Source organism: Pipistrellus kuhlii, unplaced genomic scaffold (genome assembly GCF_014108245.1).
Source record: "Pipistrellus kuhlii isolate mPipKuh1 unplaced genomic scaffold, mPipKuh1.p scaffold_m20_p_26, whole genome shotgun sequence".
NCBI lineage: Eukaryota > Metazoa > Chordata > Mammalia > Chiroptera > Vespertilionidae > Pipistrellus > Pipistrellus kuhlii.
This window is the reverse complement of record NW_023425525.1, coordinates 8,301,826-8,312,390: the sequence shown is the minus strand read 5'-3', so window position 1 is coordinate 8,312,390 and position 10,565 is coordinate 8,301,826. Positions and strand designations below refer to the sequence as shown.

Genomic DNA, 10,565 nt, shown 5'->3' with positions numbered 1-10,565 from the left:
TTCATTTCTAGAGGAAAAAATGCCATCAAGCGTAAGGGCATCACATAACTCTTGCCTAAAGCTCATTTCCATTTCAAATCTGCATAGTTATTCCCTTTACATCTACACAATTCCACATAAGCAATGTTTTCATACCTGAGAATTCAATAAAATCTCTCTACCAAGAAATGTTAAGCTTTCTGCAGATCAAAAGGCTAGTCAAATTTCCCTAAAACTAAAATTACTGTTCCTAAAAAAGTACTACTCTGTATCATCTTCAGTAACGTACAACGAAGATGGAAAACTGTAAGCCTGCGACAAGCCAGAAGCCACAAAAAAAATTCTTAAATGTTATGAGAAAAAAAATTAAAGATAGTAGTTCCAAATATTTAAACCATTTTGGGCCCAATTCTTTTAATGAGAAGTTTATTTTTACTAATTTACTAGTGTAGAATGCAATAAAATAACAATTTGAATAAATTAAACTAATGACAATCAGTTTTCCTCAGTGATTCTTCTTCTACATAAACAGGATAATTAAATCCCAAAGGGTCTTTTTGGTGTACCTTCAACATTCTAACACTACATAACCTATTAGGTACATTTTTTACAGATAAACAAAGAGTACAAGTAGCTTTACAGCGAGTTGAGTCTATTAAGTAGATTTGTTATGACAAAGAATTTCTGACACAAAAATTGCTCACTGCACACGAAACTCCAGAGAAGTGATGCCAGGAGATGGCTGATGTTAGAAGGTATATGGGAGTTGGTGGGGTGAGAAGTGAGAGATAAATTAAAATCTGGCAAGTGACTCCTGAAGCAGAGCCCCTTTTTAGAGCCCCTACAAAAAACTGATGTCACCTTTTTAAATCTCTGCAGATAAGTCCACTTGTTAAGAACTGAAGACCATGCCGAAACCGGTTTGGCTCAGTGGATAGAGGGTCGGCCTGCGGACTGAAGGGTCCTAGGTTCCATTCCGGTCAAGGGCATGTACCTTGGTTGCAGGCACATCCCCAGTAGGGAGTGTGCAAAAGGCAGCTGATGGATGATTCTTTCCATTGATGTTTCTGACTATCTCTCTCTCTTCCTCTCTGTAAAAAGTCAAAAGATATTAAAAAAAAACAAAAAAAAAAAAGAAAAAAAAAAAACTGAAGACCATTTTATTATCATTCATGCAGCAAAATGCAGCACATTGTTTCCAAAAGGGTCCTAAAAACTGTAGTGCTAAGGAAACGAAATGTGAGAAAACAATTACAAACACATCAACATTTTCCCCCCAAAGAAATGTGTTCAAAACAGTGACTTTGACAAAAGATGCCTATTTGTTTAAAATGGGGGAAAAAGAACTCTATGAAAGATCAAAGACTCATTTCACAGCTATTTCATACTGCATCGATAATTTAACAGTATAAAAACCAGGGGCATCAACCTTTTAAAAATTAGGTCTGAAAGATCAAGAGAAGTATCGATGAGGGGAGGTGTTTTATAGACCCCAAACGCCAATATTCCAGCTCCGTGTCCTGTCCTGTTGTGATGATTGGTAAAAATCTCAGCGATGCAGTGATTCGAGTTTTCGTAACTTCAAGGATGTGTTAGAAGACAACGCATCTTGGTTTGAAGAATTTGTTGCATCCGAAGGCTGGAACAGTACTCTACCACGATGATTGAAGACGTAAAACGATGGGTGATTCCGTAATGTGTCAAAGGTCTTATTTTTTAGTTCTGACGTAGCATCCATGTCTTTAAACTCCCCTGCGATATGAACTATGCCGTAACAGGTAACTGCGAAAGCCAGGAGGATCTGAAGAACTATATCTATGGGCAGGGACTCATCCTCCTTTTCTGTTAATCGCATGTAAGAACGATGCTGGGCGGCGGAGAAGGCTGCGTGGGCTAGGGCAAAAAGGCCGACGCCCACCAGCCCCTTCCACAGCGAGGGTACCATGGCTCCGGACCAGCAGCCCAGCAAAAGCAGCCTTTATTTCATTAAACGACACTGGCTTAACTGAAGAGGCTAAGCTATTTGCTCTGCAGTCCGTCCTAGCCTTTGCTTTAGATTTTTCCTCTTGGTGTCATTTTCCTCCCCCTTTCAATCCTGTAGTTCCTGCTTTATGATGTTGAAGTTAAAGATTTTTGGAAATGATACTCACAGACGGATGCTGGAGACAAAAAAAAGTCACGGCCCACGTTCAGTGGTGGTAAGATTCATCAAGGCTAAGATGGGAGAGGCCACATGTTTCCACTGTTATCGAGTAATTCCTGGGGAATAATGGTGCACATGTTAATATTCTGTTCCCTTTCACCAAATGGTTTTATTAACAGCTGTTTCAATATCAACTGGGACTATTTGATTACTTTGAAATACACCTGCAACTAGAAAGGCAGGATAAATGTTTTTTTTTGTTTTTTTGTTTTTTTCACTTAACCGCTTTTCAGAGTAAAGAGCTGGTATAATAGTCACCACCAGTAATATGACAAATGGGGGTTTCTAGAAATTTTTTTTTTTTTTTAAGATTTGGCTCACTCTTTCCAGGAAATGACTTTTACATGTTTTACATTTTCCATCAACTGCAGTCAGTATTTTTGACCCTCAAATTGTTGTAACTTTGGCCAGTGGGCATTCTGTCAGGTTGGCTCCAGGGTCCTTTTAAAAGAACTTCCTTTTCGCCCTGGCTGGTTTGGCTCCGTGGATAGAGCATCAGCCTGCAGACTGAAGGGTCCCAGGTTCCATTCTGGTCAAGGGCACATGACCAGGTTGCAGGATTGATCCCCAGTAGGGGATGAGCAGGAGGCAGCCAAATCAATTTTTTTTTTTTTTTTTAAATATAAGAACCTCTTTTTTCTTGGATATTCCCGACTTCCTGTCAGGAGATATTCCAAGAACTCCCTCATTCCCAGCTCTTGACCGGGCCTCAGCCCCTTCTCCATGTATCTTTTTGTGGATAATAGTATTTAGGGGTCAAAATCTGGGTGCCGAAGATTTGCTTCTAGGCCTGAGTTCATATTAATACCTTCACTTCAAAGTTAGCAAGATAGGGTTTTATTCCGTTGTTTTGATACTTTCACATCTTATTTTACACGGGGGGTCTGTGCACTTAATGGCAATACTTACACCAACCGGCAGCGTCGGAATTTGAACCCGGCGCCGCACTTCCGTCAGGGAAGGGAGCCCGAGGCGTCCAGAGGGACTTCTCCGGGAGGCGAAGGGTCCCTAGAAAAGGAATCGGGAAGACAGACCCTCAGGGCTGGGGGTGCGGGGTGAACAGCCCCGTCCTGGCCGACTCATCCGAACCGGGCCAAGGCGAGCTGCCGGGGGAGGAAGCTGCCGTCGACATGGCCGCCGTTTCGCCCCAGATCTGCCCACAGCTCCCTAAAGCGCCCCCACCGCCGCCACCCACACGCACCCCCCGCCCCGGCCCACGCCCGAGAGGGAGAAACCTGGTGGCGATCCGCGCCGCGACCGCCGAACCGAGCCCACGCGACCTGACCTGACTCCGCGTAGCGCCCGACCACGCGCCAATCAGAGGCGGCCTTTGACCACGGAGGCGGGACAAGAGAAGGCGTGTCCAATGAGGAGCCAGACCCCGGTCGCCTCCGGACTGAGCATTTCCGAGTCCAAGAGGAAAGTGGATCGAGGGCGGCGGGCTTGGCCAATCAGCAGGGGCGACTGGCGTCGTTGGGGGCCGACAGCCAATCAGAAGAGCGCTCGCTCCCCGTCCGGCCCACACTTCCCACCTTTTCCCCCCTAACTCCGGGGGCGGCGGCGGCGTCCTCTCCTCCTACCCCGGCTGCTGGCGCGGGGCGTCATGGCGAGCTCGGGCAGCGAGGACCCGCGGGGCCCGGAGGAGGAGGAGAGTGTTATGTACTTCGCCTATGGCAGCAACCTGCTGACCGAGCGGATCCACCTCCGGAACCCCTCGGCCGAGTTCTGCTGCGTGGCCCGCCTGCAGGTCAGTGCTCCCCGCCCGGCCCCTGCGACGTGGGGCCCGGGAACGCAGCTCTCACCCATGAGAGTGCGGCTCATCTTCACGATGAGTCCTCCTGGGCAGGCCCACCGCGCCCTCGCGGCCTGTGCTTGACCCCTGAGCGCTGCCACCCCAGCATCGGTGCCCCAGGCCGCCGTGGCTCCCCTCCTGTCCTATCATGCCCTCCAGCTGCTCCTTCTGCCCAGTTCTGGCTGCCCCTCGTCCACTGCCTTAGGGGCATCCTCTCAATCCATTCCGTTGACACCTCGGAGAAGCTTTCTCCCACCCAGGTCAGGGAATCAGTTGCCTTCTGTTCTGGGAGGTATCTTTGCTACTGGACTTGTCACCTGGTATTGTAAAAAAAAAAAAAAAAAAAAAAATCCTTTTTCTGTCTTTCCTCATTCATCCCTCACCGTCCCCCGAACTTGAGAGGCCCTGGAAGCTGGAACCATGTCTTATTCCTCCTGAAGGGCTTTGCTCAGTTAAGTGGCTGGTGAAACGGAGCCAACCTGGGTAAAAATCATGCTCTTCCACTCAGTCCATTCATTCCTTTTTCTCCAGCACTTACCTGGAGACACAGAGGTGACTGAGTAGAGCTGGCTGCTTTGAGGACCTTTCAGGCTGTTAGGAGAAACACGCAGACAAATTATGTTACAAAAGCTTTTGGCACGTTGAACTTGACAAACACGGCCTCTGCTGTCATCGGGGTTCTTAGTTGCATGTTTTTCCAGCACTTACCTGCAGACACAGAGATGATTGAGCAGAGCTGGCTGCTTTGACCTTCCAGGCTCCAGGAGAAGCACGCAGACAAATTACATTATAATACAAAACCATTTTGCTTGTTGTACTTGACAAGCCCGGCCTCTGCTGTCATCATCAGGGTTCTTGGTTGCAAGCCACAGAAAGTGGCTGATTTAAGCAGAAAAGGAATGCACTGAAAGGCTGTTGGAGAGCTTACAGAATGACCAGGAAGTCAGGACCACAAAGCTGACAAAACAGGCAAGCATAAAGGGAGGCATGGCGATGGTAACGCAGCCAGTGCCACGGAGGACAGGAGCAGCCCCGGAGGCCGGGCTGCACCCCTGCTGAACTGGGTAAACGTGGGCACTGCCTCACGCAGCACCAGCGCTATCTGTGCTGGACCCTGCCTGCCACTGTCACAACACCCCTGCAGATCCTGAAACCCAGATGTGGCCGCCACCACCAGCGTGGAGTGTCTGCTGTCCTTGGGCATAATTCAAAGACTCAGGGGGAGTTGTCCAGTTTGGCTAAATCTTGGCCACGTGCCCAAGCAAAGCTGGGAGAACCAACTTCTGGTGTTCAAAGCTTCAAAATGGGAATTGGGCTCTGGCACTCTACCCCTCAAGTGCATAAGGTAGGGAGTCCCCCAGATGTGGGACTTGATAGTTCAGATGATGAGAAAAGCTATCAAGAAAATGATCATCCAGTTATAGGTATGGTTAGTCTTAAAACGGAGCTTTACCCTCATCTCAATTTTGCTGTGAACCTAAAATTCCTCTAAAAAAAAAAGGTGTTTTTTTTTTTTTAAGGAGAAGAGTGTATGACATGGAGACCTGACCTAACCAGAATGTTCAGTAAAGCTCTTCTTGAAAATATGATTGCTTAAGCCAAGACCTGAATGATCGGGGGAGGGCAGGAACAAACAGGAGTGGTGTGCACCAAAGACCTCCCTCAGGAGAGAAGCTGGGTCCCCCAGCTGGTGAGGCTGGCGCTGAGTGTGTGAGGGAGACGTGGCATGGGGGCTGCCGAGGTAAGGAAGGGCCACCTGTTGCTGGACCACAGGTCAAAGAAGACTGGTTTTATCTTGGGAGCGTGAGAAGAGCCACTGTGGAACTTAAGCAAAGGAGAGATCAGATTTACGTCTTTAATTTACCTCTTCTGGTTGCTGTGGAAAATGGCTTGGAAGGCGTACGGGTGGCAATGGAGGGTGTGGGAGCCCAGTTAAAAAGCTCCATGCTAACGATCATGGCACCGTGAGTGGTAGCAAGGGAGGGTAGATGGGTTTGGGGGATATTTAGGAAATAACAGTCATCATCTGCCCACAGACAGCAGAAACACCACGTTGGGGTGGGGGTGGGGGAGATATGTCAACAGTGATTGCCTCTGAAGGCAGGAGAGATAATAGGGATGACTAAGGCTGTTGGTGCAATAACAGGGTGGGTGATGGTGGTGTTTGTAAAGAGGAGAATCAGGTTTGGGAGGGGAAATCAAGCTTGATTTACACGTACTAAATTTGATATGCTGGTTTTACATCCAAGAGAGCAGAACAATACTAATGAACATTTATTAGATACTTGGAATGTGTAGGCTTGCTTTAGGCACTTTGGAAGCCCAGAGAGAGATTTGGGTTGGATTAAAGGTGACTGGAATATTAGATGATATTTGGAGTTATTGGAGGGTTGAGGTTGTCTTGAACAAGCTTCTGAATGAACAGAGAAAAGGCCTAAGCTGAACCCTTGGGAACTCCAACATCTAAGACCAGGTAGTCGAGGAGGAGTTGGCAAAGGTAATCGAGATCAAGGAACAACCTGGAAGTCAGGAGAAAGCAGATCAAGACAGGGTGGTGTCAGAAGCAGCTGAGAACTGGGACAAGACGAAGACTGAAATTGTCTCTTGCCTTTAGCAATAGGCAGCCAGTTCCTAGTGTGGCGGTGACTCCTATCAGATCCTTTGAAGGGACACTTGGTCCTAGAATATCCAGGATACCAGTGAAAGGTACTAGTCACTGAAAACAAACAAACACTTTTTCCTAAAATGTCTGAAGAAGGTTTTTAAGAAAATAAAGTTGACAAGGATAAAATTTAAACCTTAGACTTATTATTGAGCCCATCCTTGTTCACGTTATCATTAAGGGAACTAATTTCTGGGAAGATGGAAAGCAGTCTTCCTAGATCAAACAGCCACGTAAGGATTTTTCATCTTCCCCAGGACTGTGCCCTCTCTGTGAGGAAAGAAGCTAAACTGGAAACCTGGCTCCATTACTTATTAATCGTGAGACCTTAGGCAAGTTGCCTGATTTTGTAAGCCACAGTTTTTCTTGCTGTGAAATGGGTGTAATAAGTTTATTAGGCAAGATACAAATGAGAGTCCATATAAAGCTCACAGCACAGTATGTATATAGAACCCAGTAATTTTCCAGTGTGTTAGTTGCTTTTATGATAATTATAGATATATTATTAGAGTTTATGAATATTAGATTAGTGTTCATTGTATACAAATTACCCTCAAATGCCAGCTCTCTTAGGGCAAACGTCATGATATATACTAGTCAATACTCCTTATGTCCATAAAAATAGAGATTATTATAACTCCTATGTAGCTTATACCAGTTTCAATAATTATATACACTGTCATTGCTTCTAAGTTAAAAATCTATCTGTAAGTAGGCTGGAAAGTAATTTTCAAAAATGAAAATAGAGCTGAAACCAGTCTGGCTCAGTGGATAGAGCATCAGTCTGCGGACTGAGGGGTCCCAAGTTCGATTCCAGTCAAGGGCATGTGCATTGGTTGCAGGTACATCCCCGGTGTGCTGGTCGATGTTTCTCTCATTGATATTTCTAGCTCTCTATTCCTCTCCCTTCCTCTCTGTGAAAAATCAATAAAATATATTTTTTTAAAAATGGAAATAGTTGTTAAGGCATTGGGATTTATGGGATTTTTCTTCCCACTTAAACCTTTTGTTTATGGTAAGATACTGTACCTACTCAGTATACATTTCATTTTTAAAGAAAAATATGAAAAATACATAACAACCCTTGAGATACAGGTTTTTGTTTATCTTTCTATTTCCATAGTTTCTTACACATAGAAGGAACTCAGTTTACATTTTAATTGCATAAAGTTCAACGTAAATCTTTTTTTTTTTCTTTTTTGAGGAAATTTTGGTTCAAGAGAACATTGATCATGTCCCTTTGGTTTTCTTTGTAGGATTTTAAGCTTGACTTTGGCAATCCCCAAGGCAAAACAAGTGAAACTTGGCATGGAGGGATAGCCACCATTTTTCACAGTCCTGGCGATGAAGTGTGGGGAATAGTATGGAAAATGAACAAAAGCAATTTAAGTTCTCTGGATAAGTAGGTGGCTTCTAATTATAAGTTAAATAATTACAAATTCTGAAAGTGGATCATATATATGCAAGGATGTGTATCTACATGTGTTTTTCAAAACCATATACGTACTACAGACGGACGTATTCTTTATACTTTAGAGTTAAATAAAAGGCATAATGTGCATTTCCTAAAAAGAAAAGCCTCGAGGGTCACACTTTGTGATTGAGATTTGGGGGTGACATGTGTAATCTCTTCTGTAAAAGATGGAAATCCTTATTTGCATCCTGTTGTCTTACATAAATCTTCTTAGTGTCATATGGTAAAATAGCATGAAGGTTTTTAAAATTGTTACATATATTTTTATTTTTTTATTTTTTAAAATTGTTACATATATTGATTGATTTCCGAAGTAGGAGTTGTAGAGCCAGTTTTTAAAAACGAATTCTTTATGGTGGCAGTTGAATCAGTAAAAAGAAATAATAATTTGTAAAAACCTTTTAACATACTAGGAATGCTTTGATACTTTTTATAACTAGAGTCTCTGTGAGTGGTGAGGCAGAGCATTTAGTACAGAGGAAGTTGGCAGAAGTGAGTAGGATTTGCAGAGAGCAGATTATCTGACACGTGTGGTGTTTCACTCACCTGTGAGCGAGGAAGCCACGGACTCTGCTCTGCTCGGGCTGGATTCCCGCCTGCTCTCAGAACACAGTCCACTTTCTGTAGCCTAGAGACCCATGTCTCCAAAATATACAGATGAAATAGCTACACTGAAGCATGTTTTTACATAAAACAAGTACAGAGATCTGTTAGAAGTATAACAAATAATAGTAAACCTAGGGTTTTCTCATTGAAATGCTAAGTTTACTTTGGATGCAGTAGTATTATAATATGTTCTACTATATCCTAAAATATCCATAGGTAGTTAAATTCTTAATCCAGTAAACTAGTTTGGCTAAGTCAAGTATGATTAAAACTCAGCTGTTCTGGTTTCAGGCAAGAAGGGGTTAATAGTGGAACATATGCCCCAATGGAAGTTAATGTTTACACTCAAGAAGGAAAAAAAATAACCTGTCGAAGTTACCAGATGAAAAATTATGAGAGTGCTCCCCCTTCGCCCCAGTATAAAAAGGTGAGCTACTTATTAAGATTTTTGGGGAATCCTCTTAATTTTCACTGAACTAATCTAAAGAGTATCTTGTTTTTTAAAAGCTTTGTGTATTTTAAATTCTACATGAACAATTCATTTTAATAAAAAAAAATTAAATACAAAAATGATAGTTATTTACCTGAAATACAATGTTCAGATTTATTTGTAACAATAACACTATATTCCTAAAACTTTATTTTAAGACGCTGTTAGAAATATATATGAGTCTTGATTCTAGACATGTATTTTCTTCTTACATGCGGGCTTTTGTAATCGATTTTCTCTCCACAAAACATGAACACCAATATGCATTGGGAAAAATATATATTTCCTACTGCTGAAATGTTTTCCATCCCTAGCTAGAAAAAAGAAAGTCACACTGCCTTTCAGGAAACCATTCCCCACAAGCACAGGGGGGGGGGAAAGGTGGGTAGAGACCTCCACATCTGTTACCAGAAATCCCAAGTTAGGAATTGCTAGCAGGCGCAGTCAGGAATGGCACCCAGAGGGGTGACCCAGTTCCGGGCCAGCTCTGGAATTTTCCAGAAAGAACCTAGCCGATCAGCCTGCTGTGGATCTGAAAAGTACCACCGAACACGGTGGCCCTTGACTCCCTCATGTCTAATTCATCAGTGGACTAGACTCTGTGATTCAACAAAAACTGCTCCCTATAAACTTTAATTTTTTTTTTAAAGAATAATGTTTTTTCTTGAAAGATTATGCATAGTCTATAAATAAGGTTTTTGTCTTAATATAAAAATACTTTGTCATACTATGTTTAGAGTTGATATTCCATGAGGACCTAGCAGGTGACTTTGGAAATTCCCTGCACATTCCTCCTTACTGTGAAAGAAGGGACCATATCTCCATTTTGTTCTAGAATTGTTTATTCTAGAGTTACTCTAAAATCATCTGAAAGCTAATATTTCATGCTTTGACACTGCAAATAAAGCTGTGCTATACTAAGTTAAATACTAAAAGAGTGTTTTTTTTGTTTATTTTACTATTTCTAGGTCATTTGCATGGGTGCCAAAGAGAATGGTTTGCCCCTGGAGTATCAAAAGAAGTTAAATGCGATAGAGCCAAATGATTACAGAGGAAGGGTCTCGGAAGAAATTGAAGACATTATCAAAAGCAAGGAAACAAAAACTCATTAGAACATAATAGACTCTACCTCTGGCTATTTTCTCTATGTGCTCATTTACTATGTTTTTAACCTTTGGAACAGGGATCTGGGGTATCTCTACGTTTAATATATTTTCAACACTGCTCCGAAGGGATATCTCAGATGAGCGGTTCCTTGTTTTTGGACTATGGAAAGAAACCAGGTTAGGAGTTAGGCGGTTGCAGAGGGGACCGTGAGGCACTGGAATTCATGGTAAATGGATGTGGGTCTTTCTGTGA

General features: G+C 43.2%; 2 protein-coding genes across 4 annotated transcripts; one reads left to right on the top strand and one right to left on the bottom strand.

The window, feature by feature from the left end:
- Positions 1–1,253: 1,253 nt before the first annotated feature.
- On the bottom strand, positions 1,254–3,589 carry LOC118727814 (ER membrane protein complex subunit 5). Of its 2 annotated transcripts, none has more exons than XM_045587230.1 (3): positions 3,468–3,589; positions 3,092–3,190; positions 1,254–2,238 (listed from the first exon to the last, which is right to left on the bottom strand). In XM_045587230.1, the coding sequence occupies exon 3, from the start codon at positions 1,922–1,924 to the stop codon at positions 1,529–1,531; it is 396 nt and encodes a 131-aa protein (XP_045443186.1). In that variant the 5' UTR covers positions 1,925–2,238; positions 3,092–3,190; positions 3,468–3,589; the 3' UTR covers positions 1,254–1,528. The 2 variants fall into 2 exon arrangements, with proteins under 2 accessions (XP_045443186.1, XP_036309660.1); XM_036453767.2 differs by having other exon boundaries at positions 3,418–3,511.
- A 107-nt stretch (positions 3,590–3,696) lies between these two features.
- Positions 3,697–10,341, top strand: GGCT (gamma-glutamylcyclotransferase). Of its 2 annotated transcripts, XM_036453764.2 has the most exons (4): positions 3,697–3,929; positions 7,893–8,038; positions 9,008–9,143; positions 10,175–10,341. In XM_036453764.2, the coding sequence occupies exons 1-4, from the start codon at positions 3,786–3,788 to the stop codon at positions 10,316–10,318; spliced, it is 570 nt and encodes a 189-aa protein (XP_036309657.1). In that variant the 5' UTR covers positions 3,697–3,785; the 3' UTR covers positions 10,319–10,341. The 2 variants fall into 2 exon arrangements, with proteins under 2 accessions (XP_036309657.1, XP_036309658.1); XM_036453765.2 differs by lacking the exon at positions 9,008–9,143 and having other exon boundaries at positions 10,175–10,232.
- The last annotated feature ends 224 nt before the right edge of the window (positions 10,342–10,565 follow it).

What these genes read in the sequence shown, in the direction of transcription:
- GGCT (XM_036453764.2), top strand. Translation starts at nt 3,786, where the DNA reads ATGGCGAGCTCGGGCAGCGAGGACCCGCGGGGCCCGGAGGAGGAGGAG. An exon ending in AATTTAAGTTCTCTGGATAA is followed by an intron (nt 8,039 to 9,007) that starts GTAGGTGGCTTC and finishes TTCTGGTTTCAG; the next exon opens with GCAAGAAGGGGTTAATAGTG. An exon ending in CTTCGCCCCAGTATAAAAAG is followed by an intron (nt 9,144 to 10,174) that starts GTGAGCTACTTA and finishes TACTATTTCTAG; the next exon opens with GTCATTTGCATGGGTGCCAA.
- LOC118727814 (XM_045587230.1), bottom strand. Translation starts at nt 1,924, where the DNA reads ATGGTACCCTCGCTGTGGAAGGGGCTGGTGGGCGTCGGCCTTTTTGCC.